General features: G+C 44.2%; 1 protein-coding gene and 1 long non-coding RNA gene across 4 annotated transcripts in view; one reads left to right on the top strand and one right to left on the bottom strand.

Moving 5' to 3' along the window:
* Positions 1 to 27,189, bottom strand: part of MARCHF10 (membrane associated ring-CH-type finger 10) — a 145,914-nt gene that overhangs the window by 65,523 nt on the left and 53,202 nt on the right. The window contains exons 5-6 of the mRNA XM_074979047.1: positions 20,047 to 20,193; positions 2,267 to 3,626 (exon numbers count right to left, since the gene is read on the bottom strand). Coding sequence (XP_074835148.1) covers positions 2,267 to 3,626; positions 20,047 to 20,193 — 1,507 coding nt within the window. The remainder of the gene's footprint in view (positions 1 to 2,266; positions 3,627 to 20,046; positions 20,194 to 27,189) is intronic.
* LOC142002717 (uncharacterized) overlaps positions 11,258 to 27,189 on the top strand; it is a 28,098-nt gene continuing 12,166 nt past the window's right edge. The window contains exons 1-2 of one of the 3 annotated variants that reach the window (XR_012642703.1): positions 11,258 to 11,337; positions 17,956 to 18,040. This is a non-coding gene — a long non-coding RNA (uncharacterized LOC142002717). Of the gene's footprint in view, positions 11,338 to 17,858; positions 18,041 to 27,189 lie in introns of those variants that run through there. The other 2 variants (XR_012642702.1, XR_012642701.1) reach the window with 2 other exon arrangements.

Here is a 27,189-nt window from a genome sequence, read left to right as displayed (position 1 = left end):
GCATGTTTTTGAAGTCAGTGCTAGAGTAGATGTCTTTTTAGTTTTTGGCACACTAGCTGCTTTAGACAGGGGTGGGGCAGCACCAGTGGTGCCAGTATTATTTTTGTCACCCATCCTGTTCCTAGATAAGGCTGGCAAGGACCAGGTGGGTGACGTTCTTATCTTTTTCAGAGGAGCTGAGCCTTGCGAAGAGGCTCTTCGCTTCTGAGATGCCGCCAAGTCTGAGGAGCTTATCAGACAGAACCTTTCTGGGCCACATCTTCCTGTCTCTGCCATTTCTGGCCACTAACTTAGAATAGTGAGGGCACTTTTGTGGTACCTTGCCTTAACCTAAACATTGGATAAAACATGAATGGCAGTCTGATGCCAGCATAGCCTCATGGTAGGCATCGAGTTTTTTGAACCCTGGAGATCCCGGCACACTTTTTTTTAAAGCAGTAACTAACAGCTATGAACAATCAACTGAGTACTAAGAGCTATCAACTAACTAACTGCAATTAGAGAAAATGTGAGAAAAAAAACTTTGAACAGGCTGTCCTCATGAGGAGAAACATTCACTCTGTCTATGGCCAAGCATGGTTGAGAGGAGCTGGTTAGAGCCAGACCATGCATGTGACTAAAAGGGCACAAACAGGGTGAGACGTTAACCACACATGTGCAGTCTGACTACCGCTATGAAAATCTCCAATCTATGGCACTGGGATGAGCCTGATACCTACAGGAACTACAGAGGAGCAGAAACAGGGTATCACTTGAAGAAGAACTTGCAAGCAGGAGGGAGTTTTGAGAAGGGTGCTTTCCAGGTGAAGGAAGAGCAGATCACAGGACCTCGAGGTAAGTGGCTGTCTGGAGTGTGTGTGTTTGTGCTTGGGGGTTACTTGTGACTGTGTACTGGGCTTATTTGTCTGTCTGTTTGTGCGTGTTTGGAGATTCATGTGCTGAGCAGTTTGTTTATTTGAAAGACCATGTGCTGAGGCTACCAGTTAGGGTTTGAAATCTAAAACTCTCTGCTCAGTGGTCAAGCCATAGTCACAGGGTGGGGCTACCAATCAGAAAGGCCAGAGCCTATAAAGCCTGCTAGTAAGTGACCAGGGCAGTTTGTGAACAGGTGATTGCAAACAGGAGGGAGTTTTGAGAAGGGAGTTAGGAGGAGTTGAGAGGGGAGCTAGTTCTGTTTTTGCATTGTCTAGAACTTTTTTGTACAAAAAATATATATCCCAAACTACCATGTCAAGTTTGCCTGTCTGTTTACATTTTGATTTCTGATTGCAGATTTCAATTTCAGTTACTGTGGGAGTTTGGATTGTGTGCCTGGGAGGGCTGGAATGTTTTTGATCCTTTGTTCCTTTGATTGCCTTTGATCAGTCTCAGGATCAGCCCTCCCCTGTGTGACTAATGAGGAGGAGGCCTGACTAAGTTTTGCAGGCTTTAAAAGCCAGAGTTGGAGCAATTAGGGGAGTGAAGCGGGCAGGGGGCTGCAGAGAGGTCAGTTTTAAGATCCAGTTTGACAGAGGGGTTCCACTATGGTTAGGAAGACCTGCAACACATGTGCCAGCACTGCTTCTGTCTCTTCCACCTGTGTCTGTAGTCAGACAGACCTCCTGGACAGGGATACCCCTACCCAGACCCTGGTGTGGTTTTGCAGGGACTGTGACTTGCAATTCCCACCTACTGAAGCCCAGGCTGGGGAGACCATCTAATGTGGAAGATGTCTTTCAATAGAAGCTCTCAAGAAGCAGGTGGTGGAGCTACAGGAAGAGGTAACTAGGTTTAGGAGTATTAGACTCTACGAGCAATTCCTGGACAGTATTCATGTGGAGACACCTGAGGTTAAGATAGCTGTCCCACCGCAAAAGAGTGCTGACGCAACATCAGTGGAGGTGGAGATGTATTGGGGGGATGACGGCAGCTGGTCAGTTCCGGCAGCATGCAGTGCTCTACTCCTGCTCCTAAACCTCCCACTGTAGTACTGGGAAACTGTTATGCCATTCTGGACATGGGAGATACAGGAGATAAGGAATCACCTCCTATAGGTGAATCAGAAGTCTTGTACCCCCAAGGCTGGGAAGTCTGCTGCCACCACTATGAGAAAGAAATGTAGGATAATGGTGGTAGGAGACTCTCTTCTGAGGACTTTAGAAATAAAAAGGGTTTGCCTCAGAGGTGTCTGCCTCCATCAGTTTCTCCTCCCAGTTGAAACAACCCACCAGCTCTCGGACTTTGGCTAAATGCTTTTGTCAAAAGAGTAATAATAATAATTTCTCACCTCTCCTGTAGTTTCTTGAGTTTTTCTGGATCTGCATGTTTGTTTATTTTCTTTGTACTTGTAGGATTACATCCTTCCATGTTGCTCATAGCACTATTTTGATTGTGTAAATCAGACACTGCAATTAAAGCAAGTGGTAGTTGATCATGTAATGTGCCAGCCATGTGAAGGTGGGCTGTGAAATTAGTTTGAAACAAAGATGGGTTGGAAGAATCCATAGATAAAGAACTTTGTGAATTTAGTACATTCTCTTCATCATGTAAGGCAGCAATTGGAGATGTGCTCTTTAAACTCTTATCTATACTATCCTCCAGTAGGTTATTATCTTCAGGTGTACTGACTATAGGTAATGAAGATTCATAATTTTCTGTAGGAGAAAAGGAATCTCTACTTCTGATTGGAGACAAGGGTCTATGAATATTAAACCTTGAACTTCCATCCAAATCTAATATTTGAGATGCTACAGGTGTCGAGCTCAAATTTGATGGGACCTCAGCTCTGTGTGTTGATTGAATTAATGATCTTGGAGTATTGTGTGCGGAATACAATAATGGCCTATGAACTATTGACCTTGCAGAAGTCAGGAGGTCCGTATAACGCCTCTGATTGCTTTCATAGTCTTGAACTTCTCTGTTATAAATATTTATGCTATCTCTATCTTCAACAAGAGCACTGCCTGGTCTGCTTTCAGCTTGTGTGCGTCTCGAACTAAATAATGGAGTTTCAGTTTCATTTTTATTGCAGTCAGTAACTTCAGGAGAATTCCCACCTGAAGTGTAATCCTTTAGAAAGTCCCAGAAATTCCTTTGTCTTAAGGAAGACTGTTCAATGGCTATGTTCATTACATTGTGTTGTCTTAATGGTTGATGAGTAGATTCAACTCTTCTTGATGAAATGCTTCTGTGATCTCCAGCTTCTTCAGAAGTACATTGTTCATGTTGTTCCAAGGATGTTCCACTAATTTGTTCTAAAGGAGTAGGAGAATGATTTAGATTGAAAGAAAGGAATTCTTTCTCTAATATATCATCATCTTTAATATCATTTTCTTCATTGGGATCTTCCGTGTTTAAGCAAAGTATAGAATAGGAGCCTTCATCTTTAAACCTCAAAGGGGCCATTTTAGTTGGTGTAAGAGATGGACCATGTGCCTCATCTGAGACAAAGGAACCATAAGCTCCCTGCAAAGTAGATGCAGGTGACCAAGTTGGAGATTGCTGAGCCTGTGAAAAGATGCTTCCTATTTTGCTCTCTTTGTTTAGGCCTTTATGATCGAGATTTAGCTTAGAAGACTGCTTTACATTCCTTTTCTCTTGAGATCTCTTCCTATTCATGAGTGTAGTTTCATTTGTCACTCGAAGATCTGCAATGAAAAAAATCAACTTTCAGCATTTGATACTTCTCATTTCTAGTGCCTAACAGATGCTCTAAGTGACTATTTCTTACGACTGTTCTGGTATTGATGTTAGGACACATTCAGTTACTGGTAACTGCAGTTCTAGTGCACTTTAACACAATTACTAGACTTTATTCATAAACTCTTCTAGGATTTAGACAAGAAATCAATATTACTTTGCTATCTGGACACCTACAAAGACCACATGAAGGAAATTCATAAATCATGCTAAATGGTGCACTGGCACTTCCAGAGGTCCAATTAACACTTGTTTCTTTCCCAGTATAAATACTGTCTCACCTACTATTTGCATTCAATGTCGTGATCAACAGAAATTGTCACAATGTGCTATTGTTTTTCTGTGTCCAAAATTTGTAGTAGTAATTATAATTTGCAAACACCATCATAGCACCTCTGCTTATGGTCTTCAAAGCTCTTCACTGATTAGTTATTATCCATGTTTTACAAAGTGCAATATTGACAGAAAAAGGTGAAATAGCAGGCTAAAAGTCACACAGCTTATCAGTGTTAGATATGCAAACAGAATCTTGATCTCCAGACTCATCACCCATTCTAACCACCAAATAATGCTCCTTCCCCCATGACGTGTAATGTTGGTAAAAGAAAGAATGTCACCCCTGAAATCCTTTGTTTCCATTAGTGACAGTATCATAAAGGATCACCCACCACCTGTAGGGTCTTAAGAACAGCTCATTCTCCAAGGCCCATCTAATTCTTGGTCTCTGCTAAGTGCAACATAAAATGCCAGTTGTGGTCATGCCAATTGTTTCTAACATTTCTAACCATGTTTCTAGAAACTGGACCAAGACAGGCTTATTTCACAAACACCACTGAACAGCAATCAATCACTTTTAGACACCATTAGCCTAGCGTGAACAGGAATCAAAGACCAAGACTGAAAAATATTTCTGCTATAGTCTGTCCTCCATTCCAGTATCCAGAACAGCCAATTTAGTTTGGCTAGAAGAGGACAGACCATTAGTCACAGTGGGAAGGCATACTTTGTCAAAATTTTCCAAATATGAATTAAAAATAAGTAAAATAACAGAACTAGGTCCTGTGTCTATTTTAACATTTTCAGAGGTGAAAGTTAGCCAGCGTGCTCCGGTGCACCACTCTGGCAAGGAGTCAGCCAGCTGCTGTGCTTGGCTGAAGATGAAGGCACAGCTGCTCCCAATGTGACTCCTGGGATTCTCCTGCAGGCTGTTGTGCTAAGCAGCAGGCTGCCTGGTAGGTGAATAGTGGTGTCTGGGAATGCATCTCTCACACCAGTCTTGGACTGCCCCAGCCCCTCCCCCCCGGGAGCCATTTTGGGAGCGCAAGGGTTGCAGCCACATGTACTCCTGACTCTCAGGAAGTGAAGGGAAAGTGCACAGCTTGCATACATTCCTCTCATTTCTGGCTGCTGAAGGGAGGGGCAGAAAAGTATCTTGGTATGAGCAGCTGCAGCCCCAACACCCTCCCAAAATTGTGCCCTTGTCCCCCACTAATCTCTACACACACCCCAACCCCTGCCGTAAGCCCCACCCCATCCCTGAGTTCTGCACCCCCACATCCCCATTATGAGCCCCCAACACTCCTAGCCCCCTGTTCTGACTCCTGAACTCCCAACCCCAATCCTGATGCCTGCATCCCTGCCCCTTCAGCCCTCTGCCATAAGCCCCCTACATCCTATCCTCTCCCTAAGATCCTCCTCACACCCCCCGTCCTGACTCCTGTTCTCCCTCCTTATCCCCATCCCCTTCCCTGCCCCCTACCCCACTTAAATTTGTTATAGATACTGTCAGATCACACACACACCCATCACTCTATTCTGAACTCTCCCCGCTGGTGGGGGTGGGATTCAACAGTACCTGTAAGAAACTTATTTTCACCCTTGAACATCTTCTCATGTTACATGAGAGTTAAGAGTTAAGCAAAGAGCAGCTATTAAGGGCACTGTCTAATAAAAGCGCATACACTTACAACTCCTTCCTCTCTAAATTACAAGCAACTTCTTCCTGGGAGATATCCCTATAATTCCCATTTACTTCAATAGGAGAACACAGACGCATCTAAGGCAGGGTTCAGTCCTATATTTCTTGATTTTGAAAAGGATTTTCCATTTTGTCAATGCCTATGTACTTTTGATTTCTTTTAACATAGCATGGACTCAAGGAAAGTAATTGCTTTTACAGGAGGAAAAACAGATTGTATTCACTGTAGACATTTCACAAATCACTAGGCTGTATCTGCCTCTTACCATATTATTTTACAATTAAAAAGAATAACATGGAAAGAAGAGGGGATACAAAGCACACAATAAGCCTAATTCAGATCTCTAATCAGAATGGTATTGATTAAAGGGGTAGTGTTAACAAATCTATTTGATTACATTGACCCAATAGACAGAGGAGAAAGAGAGAGGCCAAGTCTACAAATTGACAAACCAACAAAGCCAATAGCTCTCAAATTATAATGACAGAATAGCTGTGAAAGTGACTCAGTTGGGGACGTTGGCCAAAATTTTGAGAAATAACTTGTATTTTAGATATCCCCTTTTTTGAGTTCTCAGCTACAGATGTCTGATTTTTATGTACACTAATAATGAGTAGCTATCATTGACATTAACTTTTTTAAAAAACAGAGGCATATAAAATCAGTGCACTTCTGAAGATATGGACATTAACATATCTGCCTTGCATTCACCCAGTTTCCTAGTTGTGAGGATTAATCACTTTCTAAATTTAAAGATCTTTGATAACCACTAACGATTCATTCTACCATATATTTTACTTTTGTTTGTAGTCTCTTTGGAATACAATTTTTCTATAGGTCACTAGATAAGAAACCTGTAACATTTAAATATTTGAATGTAAACAGTAATTACTCTGACTTTTACCAAACAGATATTCTTTGTTTATTATCTACAGTAACTAAGGTGTTAAAATGTGTAACATACAATAAAGAATATACACTGCTTGACTGTGACATTTTCCCATATGAATAGCAAGATGAATGCATCAATACACAGATTATATCAACAGGCAGGCTTTGTCCTCCTCAACCCTGGGATGCTGTTCCAAGAAGAACTGCTGGGAAGTTATGGGACCATCTGATTAAGTAGGAGAAAGGCATCTTCACACATAACTCTCCAACACAGTGAGCAGAGGACTGCAACCTGACAGGACCCAACTACAGGTGTCATGCCTGGGCCATCTGGAAAAGCAACTGGATCCTCTCAGGCTTGGGTCAGGTCAGCTCTCCTGCAGAGGAGGTTGGTGCAGCAATGGCTTTGTGCCCTGCTCTTGCCAGCTGGTGCCACTTTCTTTACTGTGTGTACTGTGAAATGCATATATTGAGAAGTCATAGTGACTTTCCTATTGTAGCACACATAGAACAGCATGCTGAATCAAATCGATCCCACAGGCAGCAAAAAACATTGGTACTGCCTCAGAGGGAATGGGCTGGGCTGGAAAATTACTCACTTTTTCGGAGTCATAACACTTAACTGGCATCATAGAGACTTGGTGGGATAAATCTCAAACCTGGAATACTGGTGTAGAGAGGCATAGCTTGTTCAGGAATGATCAGTAGGGACAATACTTGTTCTGAGGTCCAGAAGGAAGTAAGAGGCCAATTAGCTGAAAGTCTTTAGGTGACAATGTGGGGTAGGGAATGGGGCAATGTCATGAAAGGGATTTCTTTCCGACCACTAAATCATAGCATTCTATCATCCAGAACTCTCAAATAATTGACATTTTAACCATAAGTAAATTTTAATTGTTTTCCATAAGTATAGAATAAAGGTAAATACAAATAAATACAGTAAGTTTACAGTGTACAAGGCTACTGTTGTTGGTAAATAAAGTACTCTACGTACATTTGTATTTGTTACTTAATATCTAATCTTGTTTTTCTTTAGTATTATGCATTGCTAGGTATACCTCTCTATTATCCAGAATATTTGAATATCCAGCAACCTCCCAGTCCTGGGGCTGCCGAATACGGAGGAGTTTACTGTAATAAAGAGGAATTTAACTGCCCGGTCACCTGCTGGAAAAATAATGTAGAAAAATACAAAATGCCTATTAAATTATCGGAAGGCACCGGGGACAACTTGTTTCAAAAGTTAGTAGAAGTAACCAGGGAGCAATGTGCCCTCTAATATTTTCTAGCTATGGACAAAATTAATTATGTGCACCAAGGCATGTACAGATGTGCGCCACTAAGAGAAACCAATGTGGCCCACTGTGGATGGTTTGGGGCACTCTGCTGATCAGCTGGGACGAACCTGAATTTCTCTTGGTTGTGTGGCCAGGTGCTCAGCTTATAGGGAATACTGCCATGGAGACTGCCATGTTAAACTTGATTCTAACCACCAGAAAGGATTTGGTTGTGAAGCCAAAGACTAAAGGCAATTTTGGTTGAAAGGGATCATGAAATGATAGATTTCTTAATTCTAAGAAATGAAAGGAAGGAAATCTGCATTTGAGAAGGAGAAAAGATTTCAAAGAAGCAGATATTACCATATTCAAAGAACTGGTAGGTATGGTCCTATAGAAACAAATCTAAGAGTAAAAGAAATTTGAGAAGTGGCAGTTTCTTAGAGGCAGTATTGAAGAAAAGGAAAGAGGGACTAGGAAGAGGCCAATATTGCTCCATCAGGAGCTCACTGATTACCTAAAAATTAAAGGAATCTTGCAAAAAGTGACTACATGGACTAAATGTCAACGAGGAGTATAAAAGAGTAGTACAAGCATGTAAGTATACACACAGGAAGATTAAGGCACAACCTAAGTTACACCTAACAAGGGACGTAAAAGGCATCAAGATGGTTACACACTGTCTCATAACTGATCTTCAAGATGTGATGTTCATGTATGTTCCAATTAGATGTGCGTGCACACACCTACATGGTGGCAGAAGATTTTCCCATAGCAGTGCCTGTAGGGTTGAGCTGGTCACCCCCTGGAGTGGCACCTTCATGGCGCCCAATATAGCACCTCACCAAGCCCTTCCTTCCTCACTTTCTTCTTGCTGGATACTCCAAGAGGCAGGAGAGCAGGTATTGGAATAGATACGGACAACACATCTTGAAGAACAACAGTTGCAATAAGGTACGTAATAGTCTGTTTTCTTCTTCGAATGCTTGTTCACGTGTATTTCAGTTAGGTGATTTACAAGTATAATGTTAGGTGGTGGGGTCAAAAACAACAGTTGACTGTAATACCACCCTGCCAAAAACAACATTGGCTCTGGCTTGCTGAGTGATCACGAAGGGCAGTAAACATATGGACTGAGGCCCATATAGCAGCTCTACAAATTTCCTGAGCAGGAATTTGAGCTAAGGCGGCTGTGGAGAATGCCTGTGATCTAGTGGAATGTGCTGTGACTAGTGCTGGAGGAACTCCGAACAGTTTTTAGCATCCTTGAATACAGGAAGTGATCCATGAAGAGATACACTGGGACACTGTGTGACCATTCAGGCTGTCTAAGATTGCCACGTATAGTTAGACTGATTTGCGAAAGTCTAGTCCTGCCTATGTAAAATACTAGGGCCCTGCATACATTTAGTGAATGCAGCCTTTGTACCGTAGAGGTGATATGGGGCATGGGATACAACACTGAAGGAAAATATTTTGTTTCAGATGAAACTGGGACACCTTCAGGAGGAAAGCCTGTTTGCAGTTTGAGCTGGACCTTATTAATGAAAATAGTGGAAGGTGGTTCTGATGTGAAGGGCTCTCAATTCCAATACCTTTCTAGCCAAATTTAAGGCTGCCAAAAATGCTAACTTATATGAGAAGTATAGTAAGTAACAATTTGTTATTGGTTTAAAGGCCAGTCCCATTAGTCTACCGAGAACTAAATTAAGGTCCCAAGCTGGGACCAGTTGACAAATATGTGAGCATAGCCTATCCAGGACTCTCAGAAATCAAATAACTGGGGACTCATGAATACAGAGCGGTTTTTAGTACCAAGGTAGACAGGGCCATCCCCAAAAGGGTGCAGTGCCTAGGGTAAGTCCCCTGTATGGGGCCCCCCCCCCTAACATTTTTTATACTGGGGAAATCTGGTTACAGTGAATTTCAAGGGCACTTGCAGGCTGCAGGTTAAATATTGATAACACAGTTGTATAATTACAGTGTTGTTGTTTTGTAGCTCTTTTTATATTTATAATTGTATTCATACAATTAAAACAAAACCTCACTGATCTCAATCCGTGTCATACCACTTTACATTCTGAAATCCATATTCCTGGACTACCTTGCAGTAAACTCTACCAGATCATGGTAATCTAGGTTTGATTCTACTTCCTTCTCAACCGAGACAATGGCAAATCCCACCAGACTCTCTTAAGATATAGTTGGCTGTAGGCAGAGTTTCCCGTAAACCCTATGCTTGTACATTTGCTCAGGAGAGGTTCAAATCCCACCCAGTTCATTAACAGAGCACCCACAGCTAGGTTTTGTTTCTGCTGGTGATGCACATTTGCACATGCCCCAATGCACAGAAAAAATCCTCACATGGATGGAAAAACTAGGATATTGACCCTGTGCAGTAACCGGGGTTCTTTGAGATGTTGTCCCCATGGGTGCTCCACCTTTAGGTGTGTCAGCGCTGCTGCACCCACTAGCTGTAGTATCATTGCTTGGAGGTCGGTCCTTCAGATGGTGTACATTGGCTGATAATAAAACAGATCAGCCAAATGCAGTGTGTGAATCAGCATAGGTTTATGGCGTGACACTGAGTGAAAGTGTGAGCAGACACTCACGTGGCTGCTCTGCAAGTGTCATCAGTGGACACACATTGCAGGAAGGCTGACAAGAGGGCCGTTGCACATGTGGAACAGGCATGAATGCCCTCGAAGTTTTTTGTTAAATTTATTGTAGGAGAGTCTTATACAGCTGGAGATCCATTTGGACAGCTGCTGTTTGGAGACAAGCATACCACGGGACCTTTCAGCTGAGGAGACTTCCAAAATGGCTGTGTTCTCTGCAAGTAGAAGGCCAAGGCCCGATGGGCGTCAGGGTATGCATGGCTCTGTCCCTATTGTTGGTATGCGGTTTAGGGAAGAAGACAGGTGAGTACACTAGCTCATTGCAGTGGAAAGAGATAAGTACTTTTGCGAGGAATTTTGGGTGGGTGTGGAGGACCACTTTGTCTTTGTAAAAGATTGAACATGGTGGTTTGGACATTAGGGCACCGATCTCCCCCACCCTTTGTGCAGAGGTGATTGCCACAAGGAAGCTACTTTCATGGGTAAGTGCAACAAAAAGCAGATGGCTATTGGCTTGAAGGGTTTGCTGGTTAGGGCCCTGAAGACCAAATTGAGGTCCCATGCAGGCATCGGCTCTTTGATTGGTGGGAAGGTGGTATTGTGACAGAGAGACACCACATTATGAAATGTTGCCATTTTTATGAGTAAGTATTCTTTGTTGCAGCTCACTTACTGATTATGAGGATTGTTTGGACCTGAGGTGGGCAGTACAGCTTGGAATCTGTCAGATCACCAGGAATGATGCATGGCAGTGAAGACAGCAGATGGCTGGGTGGAGAATGGACCCATTCCCTTGGGTTAAGAGTGAGAAGATGGAAGGGAGACAATATGGGGGACGTCTGGACAGCTGTGGAGATTTGGAGAACCTGGTCTATGTGGGCCGTCTGGATGCTGGTAGTATAACCTGAGACCTGTCCCGCTTTATCTTGACCATGACCCTCTGAATCAGAGGGATTGGTGGGAATGCATTTGCTGAAGATTCTTTCCATGTGATGTTGAATGCATTCCCCAGTGAACTGCAGTCTAATCCATGACCAGTGCAAGAGTGGGGGCAGCATGCATTGGCCCCTTGTAGCAAAAAAAGGTTCTGTGTCTGTGTCCACCAGCTGAGGGAGCCTCTGACTGTAGCTAGGATGCTCAGTGTTTTGTTCAGTAGATGGACACGGGGTCTCAACGCTGCTCTGAATGAGATCTGCATTGGTCTTATCCAATGGCCTGCATGGGGCGCGACTGAGGTCGCTGCTGCCATGTGGCCAAGGAGACATAGACATGGTCAGGCAGTTATGCTGGCACTAACCTGCAGCATGACAAGGTCTTGAATCGCCTGTAGTCTGTGTAGAGGCAGCGAGGCTGTGGCTGTCTGGCAATCCGAAAGTGCCCCTATGAATTTGAGTTTGCAAGTTGGTGTCAGGGTGCACTTTGGCAGGTTTATCCATAGACCCAAATTGAAGAATGGTGTTCTGGTCACAGCTGTTGTCTGTTAGTTCTGAGCTAAGGGGTGGCCCCTCATTAGACAGTCCCTTAGGTAGGGAAAGATGGTTACTCCCATTGTTCTTAGATATGTGGTGACCAGTGACAGGACCTTTGAGAAAATCACAGATGCTGTCCGTAGCTCAAAGGGCAACACCCTATATTGGAAGTGTCATTTCGCTATCATGACTCTGAGGACTCATCTGTGTGATGGGTGGATGGCAACATGGAAATAAGCATCCTGTACGACATTACATCTGATGAAGCAGGTCTTTGCCTGTGAAAGTTTATACTCCAAAATATGTTGGTCTATAAAGTACCATAGGACTTCTTGTTTTCATTCTGTAGGTCAAGAGTGGATAGACAATCCCCTTTCTACAGTGCAAGGATGATCATGGCTAATGTCACCATCTTAAATCTCTGACAAAGTACATAGTGGTTTAGATTCCTGAGATCTAGTATGGACCTCCAACCTCCTGTTATCTTCTGTGTGAGGAAGTAGCATGAATAGAAGCCCTTTCCTCTTTGCTCAGTGTGTACCTCTTCTATGGCTCCCAGCTGTAGAAGTTGTGCGTCTTTCATGAGGATGGACTCATGAAAGGGATCCCTCATGTACAATCACTAAGACCCACTTGTCGGTGGTGATGGCTCACCATGCTGGGTAGAATGCCGCTAGCCTGGAGCCAAAAGTGGTATGTAGGTTGTCCCAGAGCTGTGGGACTGACGCTGGACCAAATGTTCAAAATGACTGACGAGGCAGAGCCCGTGTGATTAAACTGTCTGTTTTGTTTACATTTTGCAGCCACCACTTGGATGCTTAGAGTACGTAATGAATCTTTGAGGGAGTGAAGCATCATGCTAGTATTTTCTGCGAAGGATCGAGACATTCCAGAGGAAGGTCCTTGATGGTGGTTTGGACCTTTCTGGGGAAAAACAGATGTAGACAGGACACATGCCATATTACCACTGCAGATGCTAGGAACCTAGTAGCAGTGTCTGCTGCACCCAGATCTGACTGTAAAACTGTTCATAAAATGAGGAAGCTCTCTCTTGTGAGGACTTTGTATTGGTTTTTTTTTTTGGAATTGTTTCAATAAAGGTGTGAAGTTGGTAAATGGTAGGGTGTGTATTTTGCAAGCAATGTCTCATAACTGACGATGCAAAATTGTAGGCTGGTTGATGAGTATTTATTTTTCCATGCAGACTTTTCCTCTCTTTATTTCCTGGGGTGGGCCTGCTGTTCTGCTGCCTATCCCTCTGATATACAGCCTCTACTATCAGTCAGTTAGAGGGTGGGTGGGAGAAGAGCAATTCAGCACACTGAGGCCACATAGTACTTTTGACGCAGTCTCTTCAACATGGGTGGAATGGAGTCTGGGGTGTTCCACAAAAGACTGAGTGGATCACGGAGGGCTTAATTAATTGGTATGGCCACTGTTCTGAGTAGATGAATAGTAACAGAGAGGGAGCCGTGCTAGTCTATATACTATCAAAACAAAAAGCAGTCAAGTAGCACTTTAAAGACTAGCAAAATAATTTATTAGGTGAGCTTTCGTGGGACAGACCCACTTATTCAGACCATAGCCATACCAGAACAGACTCAATATTTAAGGCACAGAGAACCTAAAACAGTAATCAAGGAGGACAAATCAGAAAAAAAATTATCAAGGTGAGCAAATCAGAGAGTAGAGAGGTGGGGAGAAGGTCAAGAATTAGATAAAGCCAAGTATGCAAACGAGCCCCTATAGTGACTCAGAAAATTCCCATCCCGGTTCAAACCACATGTTAATGTGCCGAATTTGAATATAAAAGACAGCTCAGCTGTTTCCCTTTGAATAGTGGTGGGAACAAAAGTACCATGCAAACTCTTAAGTCATTAACAGAATGGCCTACTCTGAAGAAGAACTCTATGTGGACTCCCCCTGAGGGTCATAGTGAAAGTCTGGATTTCTACGTACAATGCTTCTGCAACCGTGCTCAGGCTGACATTATACACAAACAATACCAAATGAGAGACAATCTCACCTATGCTGAACATCGTGCTGTCCACAGTCTCAAAAATAACCCAGACATCATAATCAAACCAGCTGACAAAGGGGGTGCTGTTGTCATCATGAATAAGACTATGAACAGGAGGCAGCCAGACAACTCTCCAACACCACATTTTACAGACCTCTCTCCGCTGATCCCACTTTGGAATTCCAAAGGAAATTACATCTACTACTTAAGGAACTCCCTGCTGCTACTCAGGACCTTCTTCACTCAGACACACCATCTGAGCCCCATCCTGGATTATTCTATTTACTTCCCAAAATCCACAAACCTGGAAACCCTGGATGCCCTATCATTTCGAGTATTGGCACCCTTACCACCAGACTATCCAGTTATGTGGACTCCCTCCTCAAACCCTATGGCACCAACACTCCCAGCTATATCCCAGATACCACCAACTTCCTGAGGAAACTACAAAACATTGGAAAAGTTCCTGATAACGCCATCCTTGCCACAATGGATGTAGAAGCTCTGTACTCTAATATTCCACATAAAGACAGATTACAAGCGATCAGGAATACCATCCATGATGTCACCGCAGCCAATCTGGTGTCTGACCTCTGTAACTTTGTTCTCACACACAATCATTTCCGATTTCGGGACAATTTATACCTCCAGATTAATGGAACTGCTATGGGCACCCGCATGGCCCCACAATATGCTAATATATTTATGGCTGACCTGGAACAACGATTCCTCAGCTCTCCTTCCCTATTACCTCTCCTCTACTTAAGATACATTGATGACATCTTTATGATTTGGACCCATGGTATAGAGACTCTAGAAGAATTCCACAGAGACTTTAACAATCTGCACCCCACCATCAATTTATGTCTCGATTAGTCCACGCAAGAGAGAAATTTCCTGGACACTACAGTACAAATTAAGGATGGCCTGATCAGTACCACACTGTACCAGAAACCCACTGATCGCTATACTTACCTACACCCTTCTAGCTTCCATCCTGCACACATAACTAGATCCATTCGTTACAGTTAAGCTCCTAGATGGAATAGCATTTGCTCTGATCCAACTGGCAGAGACCAAAAACTACAAGACCTTTATCAAATATTCATAAACCTGAATTACCCACCAGAAGAAGTACAAAAACAAATCGACAGGGCCAGACGACTACCCAGAGACCAGCTACTCCAAGATTGGCCCCAAAAAGCCAAGAACAGAACACCACTGGTCATCACCTACAGCCCCCAACTCAAACCACTGCAACAAATTATTAAAGACCTACAACCTATCCTTAAACAGGATGCCACACTCCAGAAGGCCCTAGGTGACATGCCTGTTCTCTCCTACAGACAACCTCCCAACCTTATGAGGATCCTCACAAACAGCCACAGTCTATACACCAGGAATACCAGTCCTGGAACCTTTCCTTGCAACAAGCCCACTGCCAGCTTTGTCCACATATCTTCCGTGGAAATACCATCACTGGACCTAACCAGGTTATTCACAGAATCACGGGCACATTCTCATGTTCCTCAACTAACATCATATATGCCATCATGTGCCAACAATGCCCAGATGCTTTGTACATTGGACAGACATCTAACTCCCTTAGACAAAGGGTTAATGGGCACAAAACAGACATCAAAACACTCCAGATCCACAAACCAGTTAGTCAACATTTTAATAGAGTGGGCCATTCTGTTAATGACTTAAGAGTTTGCGTGTTACTGAAAAAAATCTTTCACACCACTATTCAAAGGGAAACAGCCAAGCTTTTATATTCAAATTTGGCACATTAACATGCGGTTTGAACCGGGATGGGAATTTTCTGAGTCACTATTGGGGCTCGTTTGCATACTTGGCTTAATCTAATTCTTGACCTTCCCCCCACCTCCTACCCCTCTACTCTCTGATTTACTCACCTTGATAATTTTTTTTTCTGATTTGTCCTCCTTGATTACTGTTTTTGGTTCTCTATGCCTTAAATATTGAGTCTATTCTGGTATGCCTATGATCTGAAGAAGTGGGTCTGTCCCACGAAAGCTCCCCTAATAAATTATTTTGCTAGTCTTTAAAGTGCTGGTTGCTTGCTTTTTGTTCTGAGTAGATGTGTGTAAGACATTAGATAGTTTGTGATGTGTATCCTCAGGGTTGAGAGGGATATCTCAAGCCTGTCTGAGACCTTCTTGAAGGGGTCTTGAAAAATCTTGGGGTCATCACTCGAGAGAGGGGTGGGTGGTGGTATCATCAAGCCTGTGCAGGATGATGAGGGAGAGAATTGTGATGGGAGTGGAGAATTCAAGTGATCATCTCCTCTAGTGTAAGCACCATAGTGCTCGACCTCAGAAAACTATGATCTGTCCAATGCCTGAATACTGACCAATCAAACTCTGTGTTTCTGTAGAGGTTGAGGTTACGGCTGGGGAAGGGGCTGGTGAAGAGAAGCTGCCTAGAGATCCCAGTATGGCCAGCTGGGTGGCACGGGTGGTGGCACCCACTGCTGTGGCCACTGTTGCACTTGCACTGACTTTGATGATTTTTCTCCCAGTTCTCTGAGGAGATACATCATCAAGTGAGTCAGAGAATCATGCAGAATCAGAGGCTCAAATAGGTGAATGCAAAATATTTCAGCTGTGTAAAGAGCCTTCAGTAACCAGAGGATTGCCTGGTACTGAGGTGGCAGAAGCTCCACTGAGGTGGTTTATGGCAGTATAAATGGTGGAGGGGCATCAATACTGGGGCCCCTGTGCTTTCGGTGCTGGACACACAGAAGTGGCTGTAGCTGTGCTAAGCTTCCAGCTGACAACAGTGGTATATTCTGATCAGAAGCCGGTGCTGCTTTTGCCAGTGTCAGCTTGCCAGCACTCACAGCTGATGGCACTGGTGTACTCTGGGCAGAAGCTGGTGCACACTTTGCCATCTCATCATCTGAGTCAGAAGCTGCTGAATCCAAAACCTCAGTGAGTGAACATGAAAGATTGGAGCCATATAAAAACCTTCACTAAGAATAGGGGTGCTCTGTACTGAGGTGACAGAGAGCTCCCTGGCACTGATATACTGTGGCAGAGGAGGCTTAAGTACTGGGACCCCTGTACTGCTGGTACCAAGGGGCCAAGATCATCTATAGCTGCTCTCAGCGCTTTTGTGTGCTTCCCCTGTGCCAGTTTGTCAGTTTCAGCCGTTGCTGGATCAGGTGTATTGCTTGCAGAATCAGGCTGTAGCTTCTTTTCTCGCTTGCTCTGCCATACCAGGATGGCGGCTGTGTGAAAGAGCCGCACTGTCTAGTGTGAGCATGGTGCTTAGAGCTTGTCAATTTCACCTTTGGGAGACAGACCTAGGGTGTGAGACTGTGAGACTGTTTGTTAGCTCCAGGGAATTGCCCCTTATATCTAGGGCTTGTCCTTGTCAAAGCTCTGTCAGAGATCTCAGCCACCTGTTGGATATGCCTGAGGTGGGGGTTGTTGCAGTGTGCTGGTGTGAGAGCATGCTCCATCTGTCAGATTTGAAGCCGTTGCTGTCTCTCTCTCCTGGACCATTTAGACAGTTTCCTACAGTGTGGGTAGCCGTCTGTGTTGTGGTGCTGACCCAGACACCGTATGCAGAGACAGGCCATCAGAAGTTGAAAGGCCACAAAAGAGCCCTTTTCAAAAACCCCACAAGCCAGGCATGAGTGAAACAGACTAGCCTTGCTGTACTATGGAGCAAAGCTGCTGAAAGCAGATGGGGACGCTTGGGAAAGCCGCCTCCACAGCCTTCCCTTGTTGTTTGCTTGATCCTTGTTTTAAGTAGTTATTTCAGTCTCTGACTGAAATTGACAGGTCACAAGTGGAGCACTTTTAATAACTGGTGAGCGGGGCACAAGTGAAATTGACTAGAGCAGCTGCGCAATGAAGCAGAACTGCTAGTAGCGCAAGAGCTGCTTGGGAGAAACTGCATCTGCAGCTTTTCTCCGTCATCTCCTCTTCCTTGTATTTTATTGTTCCTTGAAGGTAAGTTATTGATTTGATTTGACAATTTTTTTTTCAGGTGACTGAGGCAAGGGACTGCTGTTGCAACTGAGGCTGGCGGCAATCAGAGAAGAACTGAAGAGCTGGTTGCTTGTGCATACATTGTAAGTGCTACAAGTGTCTCATGCCTGTGCCCTGCACGTGTGGACAGCCAAGGGAGGGACACTACTTCCTACAAATCTATGGCCAGTGGGTGCAAGGTGAAGCACCCATGGGGACACTTGAAGAAGAACATTGACTGTAGGTTGTTCTTAATTTTTAAGTTGGGAAAACTTTGCTTTCCTGAAGTCACAATGACTGGGATTGGCAGCAAAATCCTGTATGCTATTGCTGTGTTTGGGAAGGCACTGTCAAGTGATGTAAGAAACTGAAAGGCTTCACAGATTAATTCTTCTAGCACCTGAAGCTATGTTTTCTCTATTTATCTCTGCACCTGCTAGTGCTAATCACTATAAGCTAGCTGCAAGTACTGGTGTGTTGGAACACAGAGCTGGGTTGCACTGGACCCTGGAAGAGCAGTGGAGTGCAGGAGTCTGGGGTTGCAATGGAAAAGCTGGGTGGTGCTATGTCTTCCTCACCTGAACCTCCAATCTTTCTCCCCTCTCCATACCCCACACCACTCTCCCTCTAATTTCTACACTCCCCTGACTCTGATTCCTGGGCAGGGACCAGTATTATGTCACATGCCTAATTACCCCTTCCCCCCAGACAGATTATATGCTTCAAGTGCTTGCTCATATCTCTTCGACTTAGGTGCATACTTACTAGTGCACAACTGTCAAAGTTTCACCCTAGCTGCTACCTGTTGGGTTGGCTACGGAGTACCCTGGAGTGGCACCAGTGCGACACCCTAGATATGACCCTGCTGACCTGATCACCCGTGAGCTCCTTCTTACCACTCGTATGGACTGTTGGAAGGGTGGCTGAGTACTCTGTTGCTAGGCCATGACTCCTTAGCTCTTGTGTAAATAGTTGGAAATAGCCATTATCATAGCCATTGCTTTCTAGTTAGTGTTAGGCAGTCAGCACATGGAAACATCTCCTTTATTTAGCAAAATGCTTTTATGCAGTGATGTGCAACCTAGACTAGTGAGCAGGCTGCATGAGTGGACCTCCTACATCTCAGTGGGATGCAAAGTTATCGTAACCAAGGCAATCTCTCAGATAGGGTAGTTTTGCTAACTGTGCTTGTGTTCCTAGAATTTGCAGTGTGTGCTGACTGAACCATAGCAACACTTTGATTGGATGCAGATGGAGCACATGGGCCTCTTAGTCAATGTTGTGTGCAGTCAGCACACGCTTCACTTCATGAGCCCTTGCTGTCCGTGCATGTCGCTTTAGTAATACCGTTAGGAGAAAACAAAAACAAAAACAAAAACAACATTGATGGAAACCAGAGGAATCTGGCAACCCTGAATGTGGGCAACAGTATACAAAATGTCTCATTGGCCACCACGTATAGAACCCTGATTGGCTGCAAGTTGACCCCCCGCAACTTGCTTTTATGTCTCATCTAAGGCTATCTTTACATACATATATCTCAAATGACAATAGCAGAATATCAATTAAGCATTTTTTTCTTATTACACTGGAAATTTAGTTTTACACTGAATAGTTTAAAACCCGTCTACGCTTCTGGAGCGGGAACACTATGGTATACTGTAAACGGGAAATGAATCTGTAAGGTTATGTCTACACTAAAGCAACCTGTCGACAGAAATTACTGTCAGAAGATATCTTTCAAAAACACTTGACAGGTCACGGCCAGACTGCAAAGCGGATTGAAAAAGCAAGTGGCTGGACTGACCAGCCACTCTCTCGACAAAAATGGTCAACCAGAAGTCCAGAAGACAGGGCTGCCCAGTGTCCCTATCGACAGAGGGCCCCCCTGAAAGTCCAGACTGACTTTCTGTTGACAAAAGTGATGCTTTCTGTCAGTTTACTATTGACAGAACACCTTGGGAATTTGGATGTTCCCAAGATTTTGTCAACAAAACACTCTAGTGTAGATACAGGTGTGTGGGTTATAATAGCTTAAGAGTTCAGCAGCCCAGAAATAGGCAGTTTTATCATTACAAATCAAAGGAGCTGTTAAGGAGATTTTTCTCACCAGATGCACTGATAACTTGTGCTTTTGCTTGCAGCAATGAGGCCTGTCTGTGTCTGTCCTCCAATTTTCTCATATTCTGTGTATCCGTGCTTCCTGACAATCTTCCCTGGTTCATCCTCTTCCTCAACAATGACTGCTTCTGGGCAGCTGTTAAATATAAAACCTTTCTGGTAATTTTATTATATTTTCAGGGAAACAGCTTCTATTAAAATATTTGTTCTACAAGACCTAGAGGATAAGTCCCGCCAAGGTCTGCCTCTACAGAGCAAAAAACTACACCAGCACTGATTCCTCTTTTGAGAAATCTTTCTGATAATTTACACTCAATTGACTATAGAAAGAAAAAGGTATTGCAATGTGCATAATGTCAGCATTTTGGGATATACAAAACCATATTCAGTGAACAAAGATTGGTATTTTGATATTACAATGTTAAATATGAGTTTGGATAGCCCCTCAATCTCTTTTCATTAAGAAAGCCATAAAGAAACATTTACATTTTTTCACATAACTTTGTTTTTAAATTTGTTCCTTGGAAAAAAAATTGAAATGTTTTCTCAACAGTTCTAATTAAACAAATATGTGCAAAGCAATCATAATTTCCCTAAGTCTCTGAAAGCTGAAGCAAAGACCTGTCCTCTCAAGTAATGCTTCACACCTTCTGCTAGTAAGCTGGTGTCACTGCACTACTTACTCGCCAACAGTCCAGTATGGTGGCCAATCTACCTCTGTATCCACAGGGTAACTGTCAGTTTCCAAAGGTAAACTAAGGATTCATTTAGCATAGAAATGAAGGTTCAGATTTTCAAAATCTCAGTACTTCAGTAGATCAACATGAGCAATGAGGTCTAGACTGTCAAAAAAACTCAGCTGTCATTTTTGTATTTGAGCAATAACCAGATTCTCAAATGACCTCATGGCCCAATGAATACTAAATATGCTGAGCTCTTTCCAGTATCTATCCACTTTCAGTTGGAGAAATGTTCTCAACTCTTCTGAAAGTCCAGCAGATTATGTATTGACCTCTCTCAAAATCTGGCCCTAAATGAGATTCCTGCCCATGAAAGATGTTAACAGGATTTCGGGGATTTAAAAAAAAGCATTAGGTAAATTGAATTATTTCTGTTTGTCTCTTAAAAAGAGGTCTCCAGTTTAAAATGAGCTAGATTCTTAGTGTGCGCAATATGACTCCAAATTTATAAAAAAATTAAAAAGTGATGACTGAATCCAAGTATTGAGCTGTCACTATTTTTAATTATTTTATAAATCTAAATTTCCCCTCATCTGAAAGATAAAGATCAAAGATAATCATATCTGGTCTGAAAGTGTTAGATACATAGATGGATCTGAAATTAAAAAAAAAAACACAACAAAAAAAAACCATGTAAACACCTCCAAACTTTGGAGAGCATTCACAATTCCGATTCAGATAAACATAATGATTTTGGCAGTGTGACTAGGCAGAAGAGAGGGGTAAGGAAAAGTCATTCCAATGAGCATTTTCTCCATACAAACCAGTGTGAACAATATCTTACTTAATACCAAGACTAACATTACCTTCTCCTATATGCTCTATGACCCTTTTCAGGAAGTCAAATGCGCAGGTGCCAGAAGAGCCAAGCTGCTGCTACCTATCGAGAGAGGTGGAGCAGGATGTCTGAAGGGTCAGGATCTGTTCTATAGATCTTTGGCTCCTAAGCATTTGGCAGACTATATTCATGAACACTGTACAGATGCCAAATAAGTAAAGAAATTATAAGTTACATCTTTATTGATACAGGAGCTTAGCTCTGTTCATGCAAATGCTCTCCTGTGTGTTTGTATGCAGGAGATGAGGACACATCTTCAAATTAAACAAAAACCACTCTGCATTTTCAATTCATAAGGCACTCCAAGGAATCCTTGGCACTTGGAGTTCACTAAGCAACTTGTTTCCAGCTCTTAGATATGACTCTGCTTTTCATTTGGCCTTGGAAAGAAAAGGAATTTAATGGTCTGTCAAATTTTCAGTGAATTTCAAGAGGTTTGTTGGCTGAGACCAAGTCTACAATAAATATTAAAGTCGATTCCAGATATGCAATTCTAGCTATGGAAATTGTATAGCTAGAATCCACCTATCTACAATTGACTTACCTGGCCATCCTCATCCTGTCAACATCCCTTACTCTTTGTGGTATTGAGGAGTATGGGGATGACTGCCGACCCCAGATAGTTCGATTTTGTGCATCCCTAGTCGGCATGTAAAATTGAACCCCAGAAGATTGACCCTGACTTGAGACAGGCAATAGGAAGGGAGAGCTGATCAGCTCTGGGCTGCGATGAAGAGGTGACAGTAAGCCATTAATATAAAAGGACAGTTACAGGAATAGGACGATTTTGGATTCAGACAATAAACATATATATGAATCCGCTGCCCTCTTACTAAATGCTACTTTCCTCAGTAGCTTCTACGCCAGAAGTTGCAAAGGTTAGGTCCAACAGATAATTAACAGACATTTATATTTCTTTTCGAATTGGAAAAGCAAATTGGTAGTATAACAGAAATGAATGATATTGCATCAGTGTAAAATGCACCTACTGATAAATACCTAAAATAACAGTTTAGACTGTTTACCTTGCTGAGTATTCTGGAGATGTTCGTGGTTTCATATATGCAGAGGAGCTCTTAATTAAAGTATAATTATGTATTACAAATATCTTCTTATTTTAGAACACAAGAGGTGGGATTTTCAGTATTAGGAATTTTAATGTCTAATAAGTAAGTGAGAGAGTAATGTAAACATTTATTCAGCTTTTTAGTTTGTCCAGTTCTAATGTGAAACTGAGTGCATTTTTTCAGTGTGCGCTTTGGGGAAGACCTGCTGCTTATGACACTCCTCCTGGGTACTCTCCTGTAGGTCTCTCTGTAAGTTCGCATTTGTACGCAAAAGTGTATGTTGACGTAATATGGAAAGAGTCTCTTGGATTTTGGTTTCTCCACTTACTGTGTTATGAAAAGAGAAGTTACTCACCTGTGTAGTAACGATGGTTCTTCGAGATGTGTCCCTGTGGGTGCTCCACAGTAGGTGTCGGGCTCGCCCCGGCGCCGCAGATCGGAAATTCTTCAGCAGTCTCCGTCGGGTCGCGCATGCGCCGATGCGCATCGGCTCTTTGCGCGCTTACAGTCACGTGCGCCATCCGGTCCCCACCAGTTCCTGATCAACCGCTCTGGATGCCCCTGAAAAACACACAAACAGAGGTCCGAAGTGGGGAGGAATGGGTGGGTAGTGGAGCACCCACGGGGACACATCTGGAAGAACCATCGTTACTACACAGGTGAGTAACTTCTCTTTCTTCTTCGAGTGGTCCCCATGGGTGCTCCACAGTAGGTGACTACCCAGCAGTAAGCCCCCCCCGAAAAAGGAGGTGGGTACCCGATTTATGCACAGCTTGCCCGTGAAAGGACTGCTGTCGACACGCGTGTATCCTCATCAAGCATCCTGTGCATGGCGTAGTGCTTGGCGAAGGCGTCATAGGAAGACCACGTCGCCGCTCTGCAGATATCTATCAGCGCGATCCCTTTGAAGAAGGCCATTGACGCCGCCATCGCCCTAGTAGAGTGGGCCCTTGGTGGAACTGGCAGAGGAGTCTTGCGAAGCTCGTAACACAGTCTTATGCAAGACACAATGTGATTTGAAATCCTCTGTGAAGATAGCGCTTCTCCTTTTGACCTGGATGCAATGGACACCAGGAGTCTGTCTGTTTTCTGGAAAGGTTTAGTTCTATCGATGTAGAAGGCCAGTGCCCTTCTTACGTCAAGTAAGTGCAACCGTGCCTCTTCATTTGAGTTGTGAGGCTTAGGATAGAACGAGGGCAACACTATTGGTTCGTTAATATGAAAATCTGAAGAGACCTTCGGAACGAAGGCTGGGTGCAAACGTAAGACTACCGCTTCTTTTGAGAATATCGTGCAGGGTGGTATGGACATTATGGCCGCGAGCTCGCTCACTCTGCAAACTGACGTGATTGCCAGGAGGAAAGTCGTTTTAATGGTAAGTAGTTGAAGGGGGACTGTAGCCAATGGTTCAAAGGGTGGTCCCGAGAGGGTGTGCAAAACTAAGTCTAAACTCCATGACGGCGGTATTGGTTTCCGAGGGGGGTACAGATTTACCAACCCCTTTAGGAAACGCGAGACAACAGGATGGGCAAATGTGGTTGATCCATCCTCTTCATGCCGAAACGCTGATATAGCCACCAGATGCACCTTTATAGAGGATAGAGAAAGTCCCTTTTGTTTGAGTTGTAGCAGATAGTCCAGAATCGTAGGTATGGTGGCATCCTGGGGTGTTAGCTGCCTGGAGGAGCACCAAACGGAAAAACGCAACCATTTGTGCTGATAAGTCTTTCTGGTAGAAGTCCTCCGACTACATTCAAGGACTTGTTGTACTCCCTCTGAGCATGTAGTCTCTAAGGCGCCTAGCCATGGATTAACCATGCTTGTAGCCAAAGTCTCTTCGGGTGCGGGTGCAGTATTGACCCCCGAGCCTGAGTGAGAATGTCCGGTACTGTTGGTAGGGGAAATGGCCGATGCTGTGCCATGCATAGAAGCAATGGGAACCACTGTTGCCGGTCCCAGGTTGGGACTATGAGTATCATGCATGCTCTCTCCCTTTTGGCCTTCTCCAAGACCTTGTGTATAAGTGTCGTGGGAGGGAATGCATAAAGTAGAGGGCCCTTCCATGGGATCATGAAGGCGTCCCACAAAGACCCCTGTCCCATGCCCGCTCTGGAGCAGTATTGGGGACATTTCTTGTTGTCCCGGGTGGCAAACAAGTCGATTTGGGGAAAACCCCATCTTCGGAACACTTGGTGAAGTAGGTCTGAACAGATCTGCCACTCGTGAGTGGGCGCAAAATGTCTGCTGAGCTGGTCCGCCTTGACGTTGTGGACACCCGGTAAATATGAAGCCTTTATGGTTATATTGTTGGCAACGCACCAGTTCCACAGTCGGACCGCCTCTGCACAAAGTGTACGAGACCTGGCTCCCCCCTGCCAGTTTATATAAAACATGGTGGTGGTGTTGTCGGTATTCAGGCCAACTATTTTTCCGCGCAGATAATTCTGAAAATGCCTGCACGCACTGAACACTGCTCTGAGTTCTAATATGTTTATGTGCAGTGTCTTCTCCGCCGGGGACCATAACCCTTGAGTGGTTTTGTTGTCCATGTGTGCCCCCCATCCCGTATGGGAGGCATCTGTTGTAATGAACACAGTAATTTGTGGTTGGCGGAAGGGCACCCCTGTTAGAAGATTCTTGGGGGTTTCCCACCATGTTAGCGACCTTCGTGCCTTTGTTGTAAGTGACACCCTCTTGTGAACGGTGTGGATTGAGGGTTTGTACACGGTTGCCAACCAATGCTGCAATCCTCGCATGTGCAGCCTGGTGTTTTGTACCACAAACGTGGTGGTCGCCATATGCCCCAATAGTTGTAAGCACGTAAGAACTGGAACAATGGGGCTGTACGTTATTAGTTGTACGAGAGACTCGATGGCGCGAAAACGAGCCTCAGGTAGATATACCCTTGACATGACTGAGTCTATCCGAGCCCCTATAAACTCTATATTTTGCGTGGGGTCGGTCTTTGAGTTTGAGAAGTTGATGATAGGGCCCAAAGAGGTAAATGTGTTTGTGGTGATGTGTATCATCCGTAATACCTCTGCCTGGGAAGTTCCCTTTAGCAGGCAATCATCCAGGTACGGGAAAATGAAAACGCCCTGTCTGTGTAGGTATGCTGACACCACCGCTAAGGTCTTGGTGAAGACTCTGGGCGCTGAAGAGAGGCCGAATGGAAGGACTCTGTACTGAAAATGATCTGTGCCAACAATGAACCGGAGGAAGCGCCTGTGGGCTGGATGAATTGCGATATGAAAATACGCATCATGTAAGTCGAGGGCTGCAAACCAATCTCCGTCGTCTAGTGCCGTGATTATTGAAGCCATCGTAGTCATCTTGAAGCGCTGTTTGCGTAGATACTGGTTTAGTGCGCATAGATCCAAAATGGGCCTCCACCCTCCTGTCTTCTTTTCTCTCAGGAAGTACCTGGAGTAGAAACCTTTGCCTTGAAATTGCTCCGGTACTCTCTCCACCGCCCCTATGAATAGGAGGTGGTCCACCTCCCGCCTTAATTCCGGTAGGTGAGAGGGGTCTCTGAGGAGGGGTGCGGTGGGAGGATTTGGTGGAGGTAATGAGTGGAAGGGGATCGTGTATCCCGTGTTTACAATCTCCAATACCCACTTGTCCAAAGTGATGCTTTTCCATTGTGGGTAAAATGGCTTGAGTCGGTGATGGAACATGTACTGAGATTGGCACTGAGATACGGTCTTGGTTTCATGACCCTCGACATACCCGTCAAACCTGCTGTCTTTTACTTTGCCCTGAGGAGCCGTTGCCCTGCTGAGGTCGACGCCTAGGGCCCTTGTAATGTGATTGTTGATGACGTCCCTGATCGTACCCCCGTTGAAAATGGGTACGTTGCTGTTGGTAACCATAACGGCGTTGTTGAGGATAAAACTTCTTCCTTCTGAACGGTGGGGTATATATTCCCAAAGTCCGAAGTGTCGCTCTGGAGTCTTTGCTCGAGTGTAGGACTGAGTCGGTTGATTCCGCAAACAGTTTTATTTTGTCAAAGGGGAGGTCTGCAATTTTGACTTGTAACTCCTTGGGAATGCCGGATGTGTGAAGCCATGACTCCCTCCGCATTACCACCGCAGTGGCTACGGTGCAGGCCGCTGTGTCCGCCACATCCAATGCAATCTGTACGCCCCCTCGAGAAGTCGCATAGCCTTCTTGTACAATTGCCTTAAGAACAGGCCTTTTATCCTCCGGAAGGAAGTCCATGAGGGCAGTAAGTTTAGAGTAGTTGTCGAAATTGTGGTTCGACAAATGAGCAGCATAGTTGGCCATGCGGAGCAACAGAGTAGATGAGGAGTAGGCTTTTCTACCCAGGAGATCCAGCTTCTTTATATCCTTGTCCAGTCCCCCAGACTTGTACTGGGACGATTTGGACCTATGTTGAGACGATTCGACCACTAGCGAATTTGGCTGTGGATGACTAAAGAGAAATTCCATACCTTTCGCAGGGACGAAGTACTTTTTGTCCGCCC

This window comes from Carettochelys insculpta, chromosome 28, assembly GCF_033958435.1.
Source record: "Carettochelys insculpta isolate YL-2023 chromosome 28, ASM3395843v1, whole genome shotgun sequence".
NCBI classification, from domain to species: domain Eukaryota; kingdom Metazoa; phylum Chordata; order Testudines; family Carettochelyidae; genus Carettochelys; species Carettochelys insculpta.
This window is presented reverse-complemented; position numbering and strand designations above follow the sequence as displayed.